The sequence below is a fragment of the Coturnix japonica genome, chromosome 1, assembly GCF_001577835.2.
Source record: "Coturnix japonica isolate 7356 chromosome 1, Coturnix japonica 2.1, whole genome shotgun sequence".
Classification (NCBI taxonomy): Eukaryota; Metazoa; Chordata; class Aves; order Galliformes; family Phasianidae; genus Coturnix; species Coturnix japonica.
The window spans coordinates 55394101-55414984 of NC_029516.1; the positions used below are offsets into that span (position 1 = coordinate 55394101).

General features: G+C 37.8%; 1 protein-coding gene across 2 annotated transcripts in view; it reads left to right on the forward strand.

The window, feature by feature from the left end:
* BRAF (B-Raf proto-oncogene, serine/threonine kinase) overlaps nucleotides 1-20884 on the forward strand; it is a 78050-nt gene that overhangs the window by 47599 nt on the left and 9567 nt on the right. The window contains exons 8-19 of one of the 2 annotated variants that reach the window (XM_032445664.1): nucleotides 204-363; nucleotides 1931-1967; nucleotides 3203-3322; nucleotides 6007-6143; nucleotides 6841-6958; nucleotides 8108-8192; nucleotides 10379-10555; nucleotides 11994-12040; nucleotides 13078-13196; nucleotides 13701-13832; nucleotides 16465-16599; nucleotides 17416-17569. In XM_032445664.1, coding sequence (XP_032301555.1) covers nucleotides 204-363; nucleotides 1931-1967; nucleotides 3203-3322; nucleotides 6007-6143; nucleotides 6841-6958; nucleotides 8108-8192; nucleotides 10379-10555; nucleotides 11994-12040; nucleotides 13078-13196; nucleotides 13701-13832; nucleotides 16465-16599; nucleotides 17416-17569 — 1421 coding nt within the window. The remainder of the gene's footprint in view (nucleotides 1-203; nucleotides 364-1930; nucleotides 1968-3202; nucleotides 3323-6006; nucleotides 6144-6840; nucleotides 6959-8107; nucleotides 8193-10378; nucleotides 10556-11993; nucleotides 12041-13077; nucleotides 13197-13700; nucleotides 13833-16464; nucleotides 16600-17415; nucleotides 17570-20884) is intronic. The other variant, XM_015866793.2, reaches the window with a different exon arrangement.

Sequence of the window (20884 nt, forward strand, 5' to 3'; positions counted from 1 at the left end):
TAGTTTGTGCAGCAGAGAGTTGTTGCAATTCATCCTAGGGGAGCAGAGACCATTCATTATAAATTGTTTTTATGCAGGCCTTTAGACCAGCTGTTTTTTATGTATGTGTTATTATAGTTGAAAAGGATTTACCACACCCACTATGCAGCATTTGAAGCCATTTGTAGACCTAAATCCTCTTTTTCCTTGACTTTGTTTCTCAGACCACCAATTCTCCCTAGTCCTTCTCCTTCAAAATCCATTCCAATCCCACAGCCCTTCCGACCAGCAGATGAAGACCATCGGAATCAGTTTGGGCAACGTGACCGATCCTCTTCAGCTCCCAATGTTCACATCAATACAATCGAGCCAGTCAATATTGATGTAAGTATTAATAACATTTGGATTGTGAACAGCAGATTTGGTGTTTTCCTTATGAATATCAAGGTGCTAAATATAAATATATCATGTGCACACACAAGTACTCTATTTTTAAGCTAATCCTTGGTCTGTCAGAACCTTCATAGATTCCAAGACAGAAGTTCTTGCTATTGAGAGGAATTTGCTATTGTAGGAGTACAAATAACTTTCTCAACAAACAGGAGCTGCCTTTTACAGTTCAGTCCTTTAGTTTTCAACAAAGCATTTTACCACAAGCTACTTCTGTTCTCTATGTTATGATTAGTCTTAAATCTGATGCTGCTACCTATACAGCAGTAAGAATGTAAAGACCAGCAAGCATCCTTGCGGACCATTGTATGCATTAAGTAAATTTCTTGGCGTGCAGGGTAGTTATGTTTTTTGGTGTCGTTTCTTTTATAGTTCACATTACAAGTGATATTTCAGGCATTGAAGAACATTATTGCAGTTATCCGAGCTCAGTTTGAGTGAGTGTTGGTTAGCATTCTATGAACCCAGTGTATATTAGTGTGAGTGTTCAGAAGCTGTTACGCTTGTTTTTCACATGCTGAATTGTAGTACTTAACAATAATAGGTGATAATGAACATAAGAGCAGCTAGAATCGTTCAAAGGGCCTCTTTCTAATTTTCTCAATCTGTACAGCCTGTATTTTTCCTTTGAATCCACTGTTTAAAAATGTGTCATTTGTCAGGTGAACAGTCTTGAAGTCTGTTTGGACACTGAGACACAAAATCTGTTCTACATGAGAGTTGAGTGAAAGGAGAAATGTTAGCTGTCTATTAAGAAAGCAGCTTACCAGACATTTGCATGTGGCAGTGGTGCAGCTGAGAGGCAGGACGGGTGCTTTTCAGCAGCAGTGCAACTAATTATGCAACCGTTAAATATATAAAAAAGCTTGATGGTGAAAATTCACCTCAGGGAAGGAAACCACTGGAATTTTCTTGTGTTAAGAAAATAATTGGTATTGGTTACTTATAGTCTGGATATATGGTAGAAGATACTCTCAGTTAACAGTGGATTGAAGGTGAAGGAGATCTTTTGCAGTTAGTAATTTCTGAAAAGAGCAGAGTACATCTGGGTATGCAAATGCAGTGCGTTGGTACAAGCATGAAGCAGAACTCGTTCGACTGACTTACCTCAGTACAGAAAACTGGTGTCCCAGCTTCTGATAAGGCGGCTCAAATGATTTGTATCACAAACACTGTAACCAGAACATTTGATTTGATACTGCTTTGTACATTTTGGCCAACTGCATGTTTCAATCAATATTTTTATATCAGTATTGATTTGGGGGGGCTATGAGTTTCAGTTTACTCCTGGGAGATGCCATTCTAAAGCAAATGATTTGGAAAAGTTTAATGATGGTTATAAATAGTTTGCAGTCACTGATGTTAGTAAGCCAGAATAGAAAACAACTTCTATTTTGTGACCAACATATGAGGTCATGGATTATCATTTGGATCGCTCTCAGTTGATTCTGGAATGTAAATGATAATACTTATATGCAATTATTATTATTTTTTTTAATAGGACTTGATTAGAGACCAGGGTGTACGAGGAGAGGGAGGTAAGTGGTGTTTAAGCTAGCTACTGTGCTATATTTAAATATACAGTTTCTCTGTCCTTTCCCTTTGTTCTCCTTCCTTCTATAAAACACAGACACAAAGGAAAATATGACTAGAATTTAAAAATGAGTTTGCATTTGCTTGTCCATGAAATTAGTATTTGTCTGACAAAGATTTGAGTCATTTGCCAGTCATTCTGGGAGTGGGGGAGACAGAAGGAGAAAAAGTTTTGAAGTAATACTTTTAGTATTAAAATTGTCCTGCACTCTTTTTTTTTTTCCCCTCTTTCGCTCACACATACACACACACATACACAGTCACTCACTCACATGGCTGCATGCAGCTATGCTACAGCTTTCCAACTCTCAAAGATTTTTATGCCTGTTGTTACATTCCCACCTATGGAAACAACTGTAGTTTCCTTTGAAGATTATCAACACAGTAGATGGACCTTCCATATGAACTGCTGCATCCTTAAGCGGCATGATGTGCTCCAGTTCTTCTCCCCCTCTACCCCTGCTGAAGATGCTGCTTTGCTATACTGCATGCCTGTGCTAATCTTGAAACCAAGTTGTTAGGACCTTAAGTTAAAGCCAGGCCCCTTTATTTCTGCTTTGGTAACACATAACCCTAATTAAGCCAGAACTAGTGCCAGAAGATAGCTTAATTTTTCTTCTCATGTTACGCACAAGCCTGTTAAGTTACTTTTCTCACTGGTTGTCAAGGTCCACCCCAAACTCTAATGTTTTGTACCATGGGCTATCACTTAATCGTTTCACCTATCTGTGACTGCTCATGGATAGGATGGGGCCTACCTGCCACTTTGTGGTTGAGGGAGCTGTCTTTTCTTACACCACCAACAGTACACCTTTTCAAAAGAAATTTCCTTTAGTGTCCTGCAAGCAAGCTAATTGCAAGTTTCCAGTTTTAGCTATTTTTGTACGTCTCAGTAGGTGTGGCTCTCCACAGTTTTGCCCATTTTGTCCAGCATTTAAATGTTGTGGTATCGTGTTGGTTTTAACTTTGGATCATAAACTGTCTGCTTGGCATCTGAAAACAATTGGCAATTCCCATTCCTGAAACGGTGTTTTTAGTAATTGACGTTTTTGTCCTTCAAAGTACAGAAGCAAACTGTGAATAGGAGTCAAAGCATCCTAGTTATTTCCCATGACTTCTTTCATTTCTTCTATGTGTCTGTCTTTCTGTCTCTGCCTGCCCGTCTCTTTCTCTCTAACAGCCCCTTTGAACCAGCTGATGCGCTGTCTTCGGAAATACCAATCCCGGACTCCCAGTCCCCTCCTTCATTCTGTCCCCAGTGAAATAGTGTTTGATTTTGAGCCTGGCCCAGTGTTCAGAGGTAGTTGGGCTCTTCTTTCTTGTTTTCACCCAAACAAAATAAGTAAAACCACAGATGCTGTTTGTGCCTCACCCTCACACCGTGTGTATGTAAGTGTGTGAGTTTATCAAAACACCTCTGTTTTTTGCTTGGCCTGGCTGGAATGCTTTGAATGTGCTTTCCACACATATTCACTTTCACGTTTATGTGCTTGAAAATGACTATAAAGTCTGACTTAAATCTTCTAAAGCAAGGAATTTCATAGTTGAGGTATTTATATGGACCAAGATGTTATTTTTTTTTCTGAACAGAGGTCCATGGATTGCATTGCAGTGATTTTAAAGACGAAGCGATGTCCTTAACTTAGAATTTCCTTGTCTGTTCAGTTTAAGTCAGTTCAGTGCTTTAACACTTTTATGTATTTAATTATCTTTACTTTGAAAAGTAATCTAGGAAATCAAATGTGGATTACAAACATTTCCATTGATATCTTGTCAGGTCTTAAGCTTTTCACACAATGTGCAGTCTCAGCTTTCCACAAGAATTGTATTTTGAGGATTTTTTTTTAATACTATACTGAGGCCCTGGGTGGTTTAGACTATGTAATTTTTATTTAGATCATTTCCAGTGAAACAATACTTGCTTGTGTCCTGAACTATGTAAAATAATACTCATTCATTTTCACACGTCACTGACTCTTGAGTAATTCAGGCCTAAAGCTGTCAATGGATCTGTTTTATTGCACAAAATGCCCGTTGGGGTTTCACATGCTGGAAAAACCTACTATTAAGTTGTAGCATGAAATAAAAATATTTGTGTATCTATGCATACATGTAGAAGTGAATAGTCAAGTGCATGTAGCGTAGTTTTCAAATGCTGCCGTCTTGGCTGTTTCAAAGACTTTCATTGCAGAACACATCAAGGACAGTAAAATTGTTCCAGGAGTTTCTGCATGGAGAGAGGTATAAGAAGGCAAGCAAACTGTGTACAGAACTGAATACATTAAATACAGCTTCAGAGTCCAGACCAATGACTTAAGTCCAGCATTATCTAAAGTATTGCACAGTACTGACAACTTGGAAAACAGGTCCTTTGTTATTATTATGGACACAGTAACTGTAATGTCCTACCGTGTGCTATAACCATATCCACTAAAAGGTGAATGTTGTGCTAGTGTTGCTGTATCTCAGTACTAAAATTTAAGTAGGAGATACAGTTAGTTATCGAGGAGACATAATGTGTTTCCTTTAGTATCTTAAAGTACAACTTCAATATTGAAGAGAAAATCTGTAAGCCAGTAAAATTTTGGAAAAAAAATCTTGTTCTGGGAGCAACATACATTTAATTTGATTTTTGTTTTGTTTGCAGACAAACAGTGTAGTAAAAGCACAATAATATAGTAACCACAAAATGAAATTGACAGAGAATAGGAACAAAAGTCCATTCATTAGGTCACTGGCTTCCGTCTGCTTCTAAATTTAATTAGGTACCCAGTATGCATTATTGTTGCTTTAACGTGTGGGAAGAAGTTCACGGGTGCTGCATCCCATTTTTGATACTATTATTATATGCTTTCACTTCTAAATATATGGATTTTAGCTTAATGAAGGAAAGCAGCGATGGATAGATATTATCTGGTAAATTAGCACATGGAGTGGCTGAACACAAACAACAGTCACAAAAGCTATAAAATGGATTTTGAATTCAAGTTGGAATTAGGAGTCTTTGCAGGTAGTAAAGGGGGTTCTGAAATAACAGGAGGAGGTGTATTGTCCTTCGCCACTGATGTTAGAGAAAGTACTGGCATGTTGGAAGCCTTGCACAATGGCATACATCATTTATCAGTGCAGGGTGAACTTAATTAACAATTGATCCTATTTTATGTACTTTGCACTGAGAGAGGGTCAGCATAACCTTGCTAATTAAGGTGTACTTTAAAAAGCAATGTCTGGTTTAAGTGTTCTGTTTGTAAGTAGGCACTGAGGCTCTGAAACACAGCTCTGTGATTTTCCTATGAAGCTTTGTTGAGGCAGCATATATGTTAGAGAGAAAGTGCTTTAATTTGGATTTATTAGAATATGCCTCAAATAGGTAAATTAAGTACTTGTTCCTTTGTAATCCTTTCTGAGGTCTAATATCTACTTTTAAATAACAGCTCTTTACTAAGAGTTAGCTTTAAAACAGCCAAATGGTTTTGAGGCGGCACTTGAAGACTCAGAAGAAAAAAAAAAAAAAAAAAAAACATGAATTTTTTTTTTAATACATTTAGTCTGTTTTGATTCCAAAATACAGTATCTCAGTTACTTACTGGGTCCCTAAAACGTTAGCTACAAGAAATCTGAAAGGCAGCTGCAGCTAACTAAATGCTACTACTTGTCAAAGAGGCTGGTGGAATTAAAAACAACAAAACATATATATATATTTTTTCCATTTAAACATTATCCCTCTAATTCAAGAACAAAAGGCTGAGGACTAGCTGATACACAGGGATGTTTGCTATAGACTCGTCTCTTTTTGTTACCTAAGACTTGAGCACTAATCTAGTACTAATACGATATTCCTGAAGTGTTTGTTTGTTCCTTCTTAACATTTACATTGATGTTTGGAGATACTGCATCTTAAAACAAAATTCTTGCACCTGACACCAGTACGTTCATGTAACCTGGCTTCTTAAAGATAAAAATTAACCTGTTTCTGAAATTTAGGTTCAACTGCAGGTTTATCTGCAACACCTCCCGCATCTTTGCCTGGGTCACTTACCAATGTGAAAGCATTACAGAAATCACCAGGCCCCCAGCGGGAAAGGAAATCGTCCTCATCCTCAGAAGACAGAAATCGAATGGTAAGATGAGTTATTTTCACACGCAGTACACAGTGTGGTATACTCTTAGTATAGAAATACCACACATCCACGTTTTTCTCAACTTTCTTTCATCATACCCATGTGAATTATTTTCAAGGTAATTATATAATGATAGGGAACTCTAAACCAATATATAATGGAATATTGAAATCATGGGACTAGTATAAAAATCATTTAAGTCATTGGCTGTGTTCACTTTTCCTCCTTTACACCCAAGTGTCTTGGTGCACTTTATGTTATAATGCTAATCTCCCTTCGAAGATTGTCTTAATTAAACATGTTTCACAAACAGTGAAAGTTCTCTGTTGACTGAAACTGAACAACGGATAAAATGACTGCATTCTTTTAATTCACAATTTAACCTTATGACTCAGTAAGAATTGAAAAATTCATAAATGAGACTTTCCCTTTGGGAGGAAATTCTCCATTTTTTACTGGTTTTAACACTGCCCAAAATCTGTGGCAAGTATTTCCTGTCAGGAAATTACTTGTATACATTTATGCTGAGGTTTTGAACATACCTAATTTGAAATGTCACTAGCAGTATTTGGAGAAAAAATATTTTAATTACATGAAATTTTAATACAGAATCTTTAATAAAGGATGTTTTTTCACATGCACTAATCACTGATTTTGCTTCTTTCTTTCTTTTTATTATTTGTGTAAATATGTAAAGAAAACCCTTGGTCGACGAGATTCGAGTGATGATTGGGAAATACCAGATGGGCAGATCACAGTTGGACAAAGGATAGGATCTGGATCATTCGGAACAGTCTACAAAGGAAAGTGGCATGGTATGTGGCATTCAGGGCAAACAGTTACTCTTAAGCAAGTGGCATTGCCTGCTGGGGGCCTCACAGCTGGAAAGCAGCTTTACAGAATAAAATCCGTAAGTCCTCGTAGATGCCAGGTTGAGCATGATTAAGCAACACGGCCTGATCACAAAGAAGGCTAATGTTATCTTGGGCTTTGTTATAGACAAAGCATTACCAGAAGGTGGAGGGAGGTGATCCTTCCTTTATACCTCATTACTGCTGAGACTGCACCTGGAGTGGCGGTTCCAGTTCTGGGCTCCCTACTACAAGAGGGATGTAGACGTATACTTGAGAGACTCCAGCAAAGGCCCTCTGCTGTGAGGAAAGGCTAAGAGCTGGGACTCTTAAGCTTGGAGAAGCGGAAGACTCAGGGAGAGATCTTGTCTATGTATATATATAGGTGTGTATATATATATATATATATATATATATATGAACCTGAAGTAAGGCTGGAAAGGGGGTGGACTCAGGCTCTTTTCAATGGTGCCCAATGAGTGGATAAGAGGCAATGGCTGCCAACTCAAATGAAAGAGGCTTTGTTTGAGCGTAAGGAAACACTTCATTGCAGCAATGGTGACCAAACAGTGCCACAGGTTGCCCAGAGAATTTGTGGAGACTCCCTTTTGGATATGCTCGAAAGCATTCTGAACATCAGCTTGTGTGAACTACCCTGTGAGCAGCAGGGTTGGGTGACATAGCCCCAAAAGGTCCCAACAAACCTCAACCATTCTGTGACCTATGAAGGCTATTTAAAGCTAAGAATCATGGGTTAAGTAAGTTACATTAGAGCTTCAAACAGTGTAGAAACTTGACTCCTGTGTGTTCTTCAGAAGTAATTATTAGGGTAAAGATGAAACATAATTACTAGAAAGGCTGAAGTAGCCACCTCGCTAAATGAGAATCGCAAATGTATGTGTATACAGAAAGTTTAGATGTGGCTAGAATTTCTCAGAGTAAAATAAGAATAATACTTATACGTGTTTACAGACTATATACTTATTTTAATATAGTAGTGGTTTATTTCACTAAAGCCAGAAAACAGTCTCAACATTTCTGATTTTCTATATAGCATTTTCTCAATTGAGGAATCTGTGTTAATGATACTTACTAAAGATTGCTATTTTGAAGGTGACGTGGCGGTGAAGATGTTGAATGTTACAGCACCCACACCTCAACAGTTACAGGCTTTCAAAAATGAAGTAGGAGTGCTCAGGTAAGAATATTTTTTGGTATAAAATAATCTATGTAGATTTATGTTTCTGTAACGATTGAGTTTTATATTTCCATTACATCACATTATTTCTTCATGGTGATAATTTGGGTAGAAAATACAACTTACCATTTTAAAACATTTCTTTATATCCACTGCTTTGTGTCCACGTGTTGTCTGTAGACTGATGTTACTTTATATGTGGTCAATACAAGAACTCAAGACAAGTCTGTGTTTTGCTGTTTTAGTTCCCACAGGACAGTCAAACTTATGCGTGAACTTTAGGACCTTTGCTTTCTTCCAAGTTTTGAGATTTAAGGAGAGTATAACTAATTGTTCTTTTCCAGCTGTAGCTCTGCCCACGTTTTCCATTGTTTTGTAGCAGCATTGACTCCTCCTTGATTTTCTTTTAAATTTCTATTTCATAGTCACTCCTTGATTTTATTTTCTCTTGTCTAGTGCTTCTACTTTATTAGGTAAAGTATTTGTCTTGCATTCAGTTCTTAACAGAGCATCTATCAACACTATGCCATATTTATTGGGAAGGACCATTAGCATCCAATTACAGTCTTGAGCATAACTCTCTTTTAAGTAGCAAAATAGAAAGGAGCTTTTTGGCTTTGGTAAATGCACATGTTGAGATGGATGCTGTCCTGGAGGAAGGTCCCCAGTACAATGCATGGTGAAGCTCTTAAGTCCATATCTGTGGTAACAGAGGCTCTCAGAAGTGTGCTGCCTGGAAGAGGTGTGCATATTTTTGGTCTCAAGAAGTCTAGCCCTTTTCTGTTGCTGATCATTTTGGTGCTTAGTAAAAAGTCAATTGTGCTATCCTTTGACCCAGACAAGCCAGGTATACTTGTCAGTGTGCGTTTTCCATTATACTTCATCAGTACTTTCTTATATTTGAGGAAAGACTTGCAAGAAAGCACTGATTTTTGTTCACTTGGCAGTTAGTCTCAGCATCACTTGACAAATCCTTGAGCTTGAAAAAGGTCCAGTCACATAGTTTAGTGTTGTCATAGCCTGCATTGGTAAGGAACAAATAGGTTTGCATTGCAGGCTCCTGTGTTAGTTTTTTAATATAAAAAAATATGACTTGGCTTGTCAACAGCTGCACAGCATGCAAACTTAAAAAGCTGCCACGTGTTTTAAGCTTGGTCTGTCAAGTTTCATCAAGCAGTGAGCAAACTGCTTGCAGTACTGAGCCCTGTTGGAAGAAGAGCTCTCTCTTTTGCCTCAGACTCTGGGAAAGCTAGGAAAGACTACAGAAATCACGTTTTTTGTGATCTCTGTTTAGTACATTTGGAGGTATCTAGTTCTTCTTGATATCCATTTGGTGACACTAAGAATGTGATTAGAATGCTTTTCCTGGGATGGGATTAGGAGAAATTTTTGCATTTTGTAATATATCACTAGGCTGTTTCAGGTCTTGAATCTGCTGAGATCATCTTCTCAGTACTCTCTTGTTGTGTATTAAGTCATTAACAATCGTAAAGCCTTCACTCTCTTTTAAGAAGGTTTTGTGTCTGGAGTTGCTGTGTCTTTGAAAGGGGTTTGATTTGATTTGGCCAAATCTCTGGTGAACTTAAGTCTATTCTCGTACTGTTTAGAAACAACTTCACTGAGAATATCTTAACTTTACTGAGGTACAGTTTTCACATCTATCTCCATCCTTATTTGTATGCTGGCTTCTAAGAGAGTAAAATGTTGTTATCAAACAAAGTACTAATTAAAAATGAAGTCTTGCCAAAGAGGCATGTTGATGTTGTCTGAAGAAAAGTGTTGTACTTCCTGGAAGTCCGTGTGTCTGAAGTTTCATTTTGAATGTCTTCGTGATAGTACAGCAACATCCCATAGCTGAACTAGTGTTACACATGACCAGACCTGCCTACAAACATTCACTGTCCCATGTAGACTTAGTGGTGACGGCATCTTCTGAGCATTTCTGTTCTAGTTTGATTTCAAAATCAAGAAGAAGCAGTACTTGCTCCAGAGGAGCTATTCCATGTTAATACAATAAAGACTAAAGACTGCAATCATTCATTAGCCTTGATACAGAAACAGATTATTCAAAGGAAAGCCAAGTCTGACCAAGAACTTCAATTTGGAAAGATGTGTTTAGTTCTGCCTGATTCCTCAGTTTCCTCCTGAGTTTTATATACATATATATTTATTTATTTTTTCAACAGGAAAACACGGCATGTGAATATCCTACTTTTTATGGGTTATTCAACAAAACCTCAGTTGGCTATTGTTACACAGTGGTGTGAGGGGTCCAGCTTATATCACCATCTGCACATAATTGAGACCAAATTTGAAATGATCAAACTAATTGATATTGCACGACAGACTGCGCAAGGCATGGAGTAAGTATCATATTATTTGTTTGCAAATGATTGTTGGGACCCTGTCCACATACCTTCTTCATACTAGGCTGTCTGCTCAATCTACCAAGCCCAGAATCTTGTGTTAATTGAAGTGTTTTGTGTAGTGTTTAGTATTTTGATCAGTGGAATAGAGTTCTTGTGCTCTTTTACTGGAAGATTGGGAAATACATGCCATCAAGTAATATGGTCTCTGAAAACTAAATGAAAGTTTAACCACTCTGATTATCTTTGATCTTGTGAGCAAAGATTTCTGCCCAAGTCTTTATGGTCTTCACAGTGCAGATAGTCTTTGGATAGGAGGTAAAACACAATTTAAAAGAAACACCATGTGAATGAAAGGATAGCATCCTTTAAAGTAACCCAGAAGGCAGGCAGCTCTGTTAGTAGAAAGAGTGCAGTTTCTCTTACTTTTCTCCTACATGTTGTAGCTCTCTAAATGAAGTAGGAGATTTCAGCATTTGAAGAAAATTTGTTTTTTTCTAAGGGCTGTGTGTAAGTAATCCCTTCTCATGTAGACAGCAGTGGAGTTAAAATTTACAAAACTTGCCCAGTACTATGTGTCAAAATCAGAACACTGATTTAAGGTTATGGCCCTACAACTGGAAAACCACTGTCATGATTGCAGTTAATTGTTCAGTATTTCTATCAAGTATCCAATTACATTTTCAGTTGAAAAATGCAGGTGTTTGCAGCAACCAGCCTCAGCCTCCTGTTGCTTGCTTTCCAGGCTCCCTGTCTGTATAGTGGAGACATAGAAAATGTTCTTTGAGCATGATTCAAAGTAGAAACATAAAATGAGGCTCTTCCAGCAGGTTTGTGCTGCTGATTGATTCAACGGAGCCATGGGAGACTCACTGCCTAGTTTAGGCTTTGTCTATGCTGTGGGACAAGTACTCTTCCTCTGGAACTCCCTGCAGTGTATTTATCTGGCCTGCAATCTTTTTTCCAGTCCTATGCTAAAAGCAGTCAGCTTCTTTTATGGGGGACACAGCCTGGGAAGCACTTCTAGGTTCCACGATTTGGAAACACCTTGCCTGATGTTGAGACTATCCCACAACGTGTCATGGCAGTCACCTCCAAGGCTAGGAAGCAGAGCCTTAAACATGTCAAAAACGACTGAAATTCTTTTGTTTTGATTCTGAATATTGACTTAAGAAACTGAAAAGCAGAGGTCGGTGTGTAATTTGTTTCATTCTTTGGAAGGACCAGGGTTAAGCTGGAAATCTAAGCTTTATTTTATTTTTATTTTCTCCTGTGACTGTTGCAGGAACCACTTTGGGTAACTGAAGTTTTCGTGCCTTGACAGAAGTGTGCAGTTTGAATATTTACACAATTTGTTTCAATAACACTATGAACTTTGAGCTGTTGATTAGTGGAATAACATCTAACCCACCCAATCTGTCATATTCCTTTTCAGTTATTTGCATGCCAAGTCAATCATCCACAGAGACCTCAAGAGTAATAGTATCCTTTTCCAGAGATGTGATTGTAGAACCAGCATTCCTGGCTGTTTGTTTGGTTTTTTTCCTTCCAGAAATGTTCTTATTGAAGAGAACAGCTCTTCATGCATGATTATTTGTTGAGTTCAAATTTGGTTGAGGAGGTGTAATGTGATTATTAGAAAAGTAATGCTTACATTCATCTGTAGAAAGAACTTAATTCCTGTAGAAAGAATGATGTGGGTTTTGGAATGTAACATGACCAGCCTTTTCATTTTACATTCAAATATTCTTTTCTTTTACAAAAATAACTTTTGCTGTCTGACTGTACGTTGCATCCCTTGGTTGTTATTTTTGACCAGTGACATATAGCAGAATTTCTTGATTTCTTTCTGCAGTGTGCAAATAAACTATTGCAAGCAAGATACTGAAAGCAATTTCAAACTTCTATTGGGAGCTATTGCATGTTTAGAATTCCTTTGCCTGTTGAACATCTGATAAATACTTAATTGCCAAAATAGCTTGTACACTGACTGGCTCAGCTTGTGTCTACCCTACGCCGGCAGGCGCGGGTAACCCGTTGAACCCCATTCGTGATGGGGATCGGGGATTGCAATTATTCCCCATGAACGAGGAATTCCCAGTAAGTGCGGGTCATAAGCTCGCGTTGATTAAGTCCCTGTCTATTGCTGTGATTCCAAGAACACAGTGAGGTCTGTTGTAGTTTCAGAAGGATTTTTTACATTGTTAATTTTTATCTGTGATGAAAGATTTCACCAGTTTGCTAGTGGAGTAATTGCCGCTTCGAGTGTTTGAACACTTGGCATTTAAAGAAAGTCACCTGGGTCATAGTCTGTTCAACACTGGCCCAGTCATTACATATATAACCCTGAACTGCCATAATCCATTATCCCAACTGCTTAGAACATATATATCTTTATTTAATGGTGGTGAATGGTTATAACTGTTGTATTTGCAATTCCACGTTTGTGGCTGTTTATTGTCTTTTGTAGGACAGGACCAGTGTTGTTTGTTTGCTTTCCCTTAACATTTATCCCTTAGATATTTTTCTTCATGAAGACCTCACAGTAAAAATAGGTGACTTTGGTCTGGCTACAGTGAAATCACGATGGAGTGGATCTCATCAATTTGAACAGTTATCTGGATCGATCCTATGGATGGTAAGTAAAAGGAAAGTGGTGTATTCATTTCAACTGATCTAATTGCCTTTGGCCAAGCTTTATAAGACTATTTTTCCAGTGCATGGACACATGCGAGCCATCTGAGGCTGGAAAGGCCAAGCAGTAATATGTAGTACTAAATAAGTTCTTGTCAATTTTTCTTTAGCTATGTGTTTTCCAGTAGTCAGCAAAAAAAAAACCTTTAGTGACTGCTTTCACAGTTCTGAGAGCTAAACTGACAGACAGGCCATGGTCAATCCACAGCTGAGGAGGATGTTGTGTCATAGTTTAACAAAAGGATCACCAGATTGAAAAGAGCCAATGGACTCATGTCAACAGCCACTTTTGTAGAGCCTAGTTATGTGGACTCTAACACAGAAACACAGCCACGAGGGCGAGCCTTGCACCTGTTATACTCTGGACACGTCCATATCGTGTTTCTGCTATGGAAGGTACAGTCTGACGTGGTGAAATAAAACCTAATTGTTTCCTTTTATGATACAGGCACCGGAAGTGATCAGGATGCAAGACAAAAACCCATATAGCTTTCAGTCAGATGTGTATGCATTTGGGATTGTGCTTTATGAACTGATGACTGGACAGTTACCATACTCAAACATCAACAACAGGGACCAGGTAAAGAGAGCGTGGGCATGGGATGGGACTGCCTTTAGTCAGCAGTGGTCTGAACCAGATTGATGTAACTCTGTGAAGCCACTATTGTGTTGTTTTGTGTATTTCCTTGCTTTGTTGACTCTGATGTTCTGAGGTGACGTTTCTACATTATTTTTTTTTAGATCTGCCTCACAGCACCAATTTACGCACTTTTCTTGAGGGATTTTTTTCTTTTGTTCTTTTTTTTTACTTCAAGTATAGATTTTCAGATTCTAAGCTGGTTGCCAGGATACTTATTAGGGAGAGAGCAGGTTACTTAATAGTAGTTTAGTTTAGAATAGTTCCACAAGGGAGAAATAATTCTCTGTATGTTCAGTTATTCCTCTTTCTTTTTTTACCTCCTGGATTGCATTGAATAATAGTACAGGAACAGGACTGACAAAATGGATTTAACTGAATGCTTTATATCCATTTTAATCTTGAGAAATGCATGCACCATCTAATTGAATTTCAGGGTATCAGCATTTCTCAAATTCTCCTTGATGAAGCATACGACCTTCCAGAGTGTGAATCCTGTAAGAAGATTACTTAATTGTGAACAAATCTTCTATAAGTTTAATGATACTCCGCACCTATTATATGTTTCAGTAGGCTAGGCAGGTTAGGGAGGGCTTGTCTGATTTATTATTTCTCTGTCTAATCTGAAAACAAGATCTATGCCTCCAAGACCTTTGGTGTAAACTACTCCTTAGCTACCTAGTGATGTATTTATGTTTTATCTGTGTCCACATCCCTTGTTTTTTTCACTGTCAGTACTTGAGAAATGCAACCATAGCAACGTTCATGTGTGAATGCCATTTTATGAGGCTGCTTCCATATTTGTCAGAACACTTCATTCCAATTCATCGGATTTGGAGCAACTCCTTTTTTTTCTTTCTTCTTCCGAACCCATCCTCCCCACACACTCTCCTCCTTTTAAACAAAGGGAAGCATTCAGATTCCTGGCTTGCATGGTTGTAACCTTCTAGAAGCAATTTTGGTTTTACCTTTTGAGTTTAGAGTCACGACCCCAATGATGTGGGTACCTACAGTTAAGTGCTGAAACAAAGTACAGGTGAAGCCAACGTATCAAATGCGACCTTGTTTCTTAATGTTCTTTTGCTCTGTCTTCAAAAGAGATGCAAACATTGCCTGCTCTCTGTTGGTGCTTTTACATAGCAGATATTATGTCACAACTGGCACTCTTAGTAAGCAAAGTATCATTCTTGTGCCTTCTGGAGTTTTTGTGGCTTTTATTGACTTTTATAGATGGATTAGAACTCTTATTGTTGTGATAATCTTTTTCTAATTACTAATAAAAATAAAAAAATAATCCCTACATTACATAAGCAGTGCATCAGAAAGAACAATGCGGATCATTTCTGAGCAATTTCAAGTGAAATAGTGTAATTATGTAGAAAACAGTAGCTGCTGTATGACAGTAACTCTCACTGCAGCAAGGTAAGGGATGAGGTAGAAAAGCCTTTACTATTAAAGTTTGCTCTGATACTTGGGAACTCCTAAAGAAACCATATGGGAGATGTGTTCTCTCTTTTAAGGCAAACACAGATGCATCTGAATCACAGAGTTGAAAAAGGACCATAGTAGTGTTAATATAAATAGCATATGTAGTTTGCTTGAGGTGTGTTTTTTGTTGTTTTGGGTTTTTTTTGCCAGAGTCAAGATATGAAATAGTTACACTTTGATAAAAATAAGGCATAATACACCTGCTGACTCTGTCTCACTGTTCAGAAAAGGTAGTGATTATCCCCTGCAGCATGAATGGAACTTTGATTAGCTGGTTTGAAGGGGCCTTTTTTAGTGTCAGCATGACTGCAGTCCTCAAACTGCATTAGTTTTGACCTTGGCTTGACATGACAATGTTTGGTGGTGGGTTCTTTAATGTGTCCAAAAGAACACGGATCAAATTTGTACTTTGTTTTCCTGCTTGCTATTTACTTGGTTATATGCTTAAATTTTACCCTTAGGTGAAATGTAAATCTTCTGCATTAGTTGCTGTAAAAAGAAATGTAAATATCAAATAGGCTGTTTACTTTTTTAGAATCATGAAACCACAGAACAGCTTAGGTTGGAAAGGACCTTAAAGCCCACCCAGCCCCAACCCCCTGCCATGAGCAGGGTTGCCCCCCAACAGCTCAGTCTGCCCTGAGCCCCATCCAGCCTGGCCTTGAGCACCTCCAGGGGTGGGGTGTTCAATGAATAAAGCAGGCTGTTTATTTTTAGGAACTCAGTTCCAACCATGGTAGCTTATTCTTGTTTTGTAACAGTTTTTGACACTGAAGAACAGTTCTTTTTGATGGTTGTTGCTATAAATAGTAACCATTTAATAGCATTCATGTTTCTTATCAATCTCCCTTAGAAGAGAAGGAGGAGAAGTCTAATTTCTTCTCTGTGCTGAGTAGGTTGGCTAACGCTACTGGTACAAACTTGGCCATTTCAATTTCAGATCCTGTTCCCCGGGAACAGAAAATTTGTTGCTGGAAATAAAATAGTCTAGGAAAAAAACATTCGTCTTTTTTTGTTGTTGTTTCTGCTGTTTACTTTATGAGCTTATCTTCTTCCCTCTTCATCTTTTTTCTTCTCTAAAATAAAGATAATTTTTATGGTGGGACGAGGATATCTATCTCCAGACCTCAGTAAAGTAAGAAGTAACTGTCCAAAAGCTATGAAGAGGCTAATGGCAGAATGCTTGAAAAAGAAAAGAGATGAGAGGCCTCTTTTTCCACAGGTGAGGAAAGTTTCTCTTTAGCTCTCAGTAGACTTCACAATCTGAATATGAAAAATGAAGTTCATTTATGACTAGTGCAAGATTATTATTTTTTTTAGTGCTTCACTAAGATTTCATAAGAGCCGTAGCAAGTTAGAGCTGTTTAATTAGAAATCTTTATTTACAGTTCAAAAAGCAGGTATTAATATGGCTTACATTTAGCATTTATTTGTTGAGGGAAAATCTCCTGGGAAATAGTGAAATTAATGATTGCAGTTAGACACATGAACTAGAACTTGTTCTCTGTGTGCTCCCCTCCTTCCTGTCCCCAAGGCTTTATGAGAGGTGGTTGATTTTTGTGTGATAAAACTTTATTTATCGTGCTTGCTGGGGAATTAAAAGCTTCGAACTGGAGGATCTGACTTTGTTGTGAATGTAGCAAAGCACTTTAAAAAGAAAATTGAGCTCCACCTGCTGGCTTTTTGGTGAATGGTACTGGGGAGACACCTTCCAAAACTGAGTTTATTTGCAGCGATGATGAGTATGGATACTAGTGCATAAAGAAGGAGGAGGCACATAAAAGGTAACTGATGTTCCTAATGCTTAGAAAGGAAAATCAAAATGTCCTTTTAAAGTAGAAAGAGGCAGTTTCTTCACTAAATGTCCTCTTCAGCTTATGAGAATATAAACACCAGAGTGAAATGCAGTTATCTATATTTTAAAGTTTCTGTTTAAATTTGTGTATAATAATAATTTTATATGTACTGCCTTTGGTTTTAAGATATTATAGCAGCTTGAGAACCACAGATTAACTTGCTTGTTTTCTGGTTGTTTTAGATTCTTGCCTCCATTGAGCTTCTGGCCCGGTCATTGCCAAAAATTCACCGCAGTGCATCTGAGCCGTCACTAAACCGGGCTGGCTTCCAGACCGAGGATTTTAGTCTATATGCTTGTGCTTCTCCAAAAACGCCCATCCAAGCAGGGGGATACGGTGGGTTTCCAGTACACTGAAAAGAAATGTGAAAGCATGTGCCTGTTTGCTCATGTGCTGTTCCTGTGCGTGCAACACATATGTACGTTCTCAGTTCCTGCCGGCAACTTTTTAAGGTTTACTGAGGGAATGAAGAGTCATTTCCTAACATGGGGCATTGAATGTCCTGAGCACAGTGCTGGTAAGGAATGTCTTGGGAACAGCTGGCACAAGAAGAATTAGAAGGTTACTTAAAAGAGAAATGGGAAAAGTCGCTTCAAAATAAGCAAAACTCTTCTAAAGATCATTGGCTGTCATTTTCCCTGGTTTATTGTTTTGAATTGGTTACTTCAGAGTATATTTATTGTTAATCTATTCAAAAAACATATATCTATTTTTCCAATTGAGGTCTTTATTTATGAGCATAAGGCTTTAGTTTAGTTAATAAAGCTACTCATGTGTGGGAAACAGCTGGAGAACTGAACTCAGCTGCAAGGCTGAGTGCGGTCTGAGCATCTTGCGGTTAGCAGAAGTGAGGAGAAGCACATAGCCTCCAAAGAAAGCCCTTAGTGATGTGTGATTCTTCTGAAAGTTAAGGTTTTAAAATAGAGCTGTTTAGAAAATATCTCTTCTCATCGAGGAGTGGTGGCACATTGTGTTGTGGTTTTTTTTGAGGGGGGCTGGGTTTTTTGTTTTGTTTCAGTTTTTATTTTCTCATTAATGCTCTGACTTGTCATAGTTTAGACCATCTCTAAGCGTTTCGTTACAATGCAACACAGAAGAAATTCTGAATCTCTGCTTTTGCTGAGCTGCAAGAGTATTACTGGCAATGGCCCCCCTGCCTTTCCATTAGCAAGAGCTTCAATTTTGAAGTTTAAAAAGAAAAAAAAAGAATCAAGTCTGGAGCATAATTAAATACTTCAAGAGAAAAAAGCTGCGAACACCCAGAGCAGGAAAAGACAACTTGAAAAGTAGTTGTTTTCATGGAAATCAGTATTATACTGTAAATTCTGCTAAGTTGAAATTTTTTAATTGAAATTTTTTTAGTTGCTTTAATATTGTTTCTAATACTGCAGCACATACTTCAGTTCATACTTCATTGTTTTTCTCACTTCCATATAAAGCTGCTAGTTTGAGTAGAACTGAACCGGTTAGACTGGATATCTAACTGAGAAAGCTAGAAACTTATCAAGATCCTGTCAGCTCACTTGAAAGATTTTGTTTTTCTCTGGACCATTCCTGTGGAATGGGTGCATCAGCGCACTGGTTCAGGTTACCTCAGTTTTTGATGTCAGATACAAAAACAAGCAGTAATGTTGTTAATGGCTGCGTTCTTGCATAATTTGAAATTAATTATGTGGTTTTTGTTTGTTTCAAACTGTTAAGCTGTTCATCTTTACAGATTCTTCTGCATCAGAAACAAGCTATTGCTGCTCTTGGTAGGACTTAAATGGCCAGAAATGTTCTTAATAGCTTCTGAATTGTGTACTTACAGGGGAAGCTTCCATGTTGGTAGCCATATGTTTTTGAAATGGATCAAGAAAGTCCACAAAGGTTTTCCTTTCTGCTTCTTTCTGGAAACTGGGACTTTTTAAAATGGGAGAATTAAAGAGCTCAAAGCAACGTAAGCAGTCTGTGCACTTTCTGGCCATATTCTAATGGTCTCCTGTTAGAACAGTTTTGGAACTAACTTTTCTCTTTATGTTAGCTGAGAACGTTCATCTGTTGAAATCTGTCTCTTATGGAAATAGTTATTAAAGATGCCAGTTGTTGTTGTTTTAGTAAATTTGTTTCCCAGCTTTCTGGTAGTTTTGACAGGCCTGTCTTAAAGCAGGGTTGAATTTTTTATTTTCATCTTCTTACTCTTATTTTTATTCTTATTTTTTTTAATTTTAGACGGTCCAGAGGAATGCTTCTCAATCTTTGGATGTGCTGTTTAGCACGGGCTGCAATGCTTATGTTAGGAGATAGCGAGAGGAGGGCTGCTGCATCTTCAGCAAAAATTAGGAATATGCCATCCTATTTCACCATTCTGGTTGTAAATGGAGGATGGAAGATGCTTTGTTACCCTGCCCAGTCTGAATCTTTATGTGTCTGCCATCTCAGTTGAAGCAAATTAATCCTTGCGGTAGACTTATAATTTATGTCATCTTTGGACATGTTTTGTCCGCTTTTCTTCTGTGTTGTCACTGCATAAGAATTCTTCCTGTGTCACTTGCTTTTCTTACACATCAAGCATGCTTTGGGATCCATGATGATAATGGGACCTTACCTTCTTACAAAGCATTTTTTGAAGCCTAAAAAAAAGTCTGGCTTTGTTGATCATTATCTGAAATAGGGGCTTTTAGGTGTTTAATTTACATAGTTTATGATTCTTTCTTCAATTAAATTCTGAAACAAACTCTGGTCTAAATACACCTGTGGATTTGGGTCATTGTTCTTGGAGTTGCAACTCAGTTCAGTTATGTTGTTTAGAAACAGATACCTATAGGTCCTGAAAACAGGTCTGTAACAAACCAGATTTGCTTGAATGGGTAATTTGTACAATGTGAAATTCCTTTTTTCTTCTTCACATTGGAGTACTGAAGCAAAATCTGTCTAGGTAACTTCTAGGTGGACCAGATCCTGTTAAATACTGCAGCACCTTTGCTTCATATGCATTTCCATGTCAGACACTGTTGTGTCAGAGTGCCCTTCTGCTGCCATCTGTCATGTGGCAACAACACGTAATGTAATATTGGTGGAAAGGTTCAACATCTACTGCCGTATCACCAACATAAAATTGGAGGCATTGCTTTTGAAGCAGCCCTCAAAGACAGATTTGGCCATATACGTTCTGATCTAGAGAAAGCTGTTTCTGGTACCCTCATTTTACATACATTCAATGTACGTTATCCCATTATTAGATGAACATGTTATCTGCTTAGTCACATATCAATTTGAGAGCAGGTTAACACCTCCATTTTGAAAGGAGAGATTAATTTAGCAATAGCTTGTCTCAAACACAAACAAACAAAAGTATTTTACTAAGTCTTTATTTAAATGTAAGAAAAGTCTGAAAATCAACTTTTAAAGGTATTATCTTGTCTCAAATACTTCCTGACTTCTCCTGTTTTTCCATTGCCCTTTCCTAATTAATGGTTCATCTTTTATCTTCTGAAATCCCTGTACAACTATTAAAAACTGAATTATTACCAGAAATGGGCAGAAGGACAAGATGAGTAATGAGGGAGCAATCTCTTGTTTATAAATTGATCTTTAATCAGCAGTTTAGGAAAGCAGGCTGAGACAATAAGTAGAGCATGTTTTGAAAGTGTAGCTAAGCATGAATGTCAT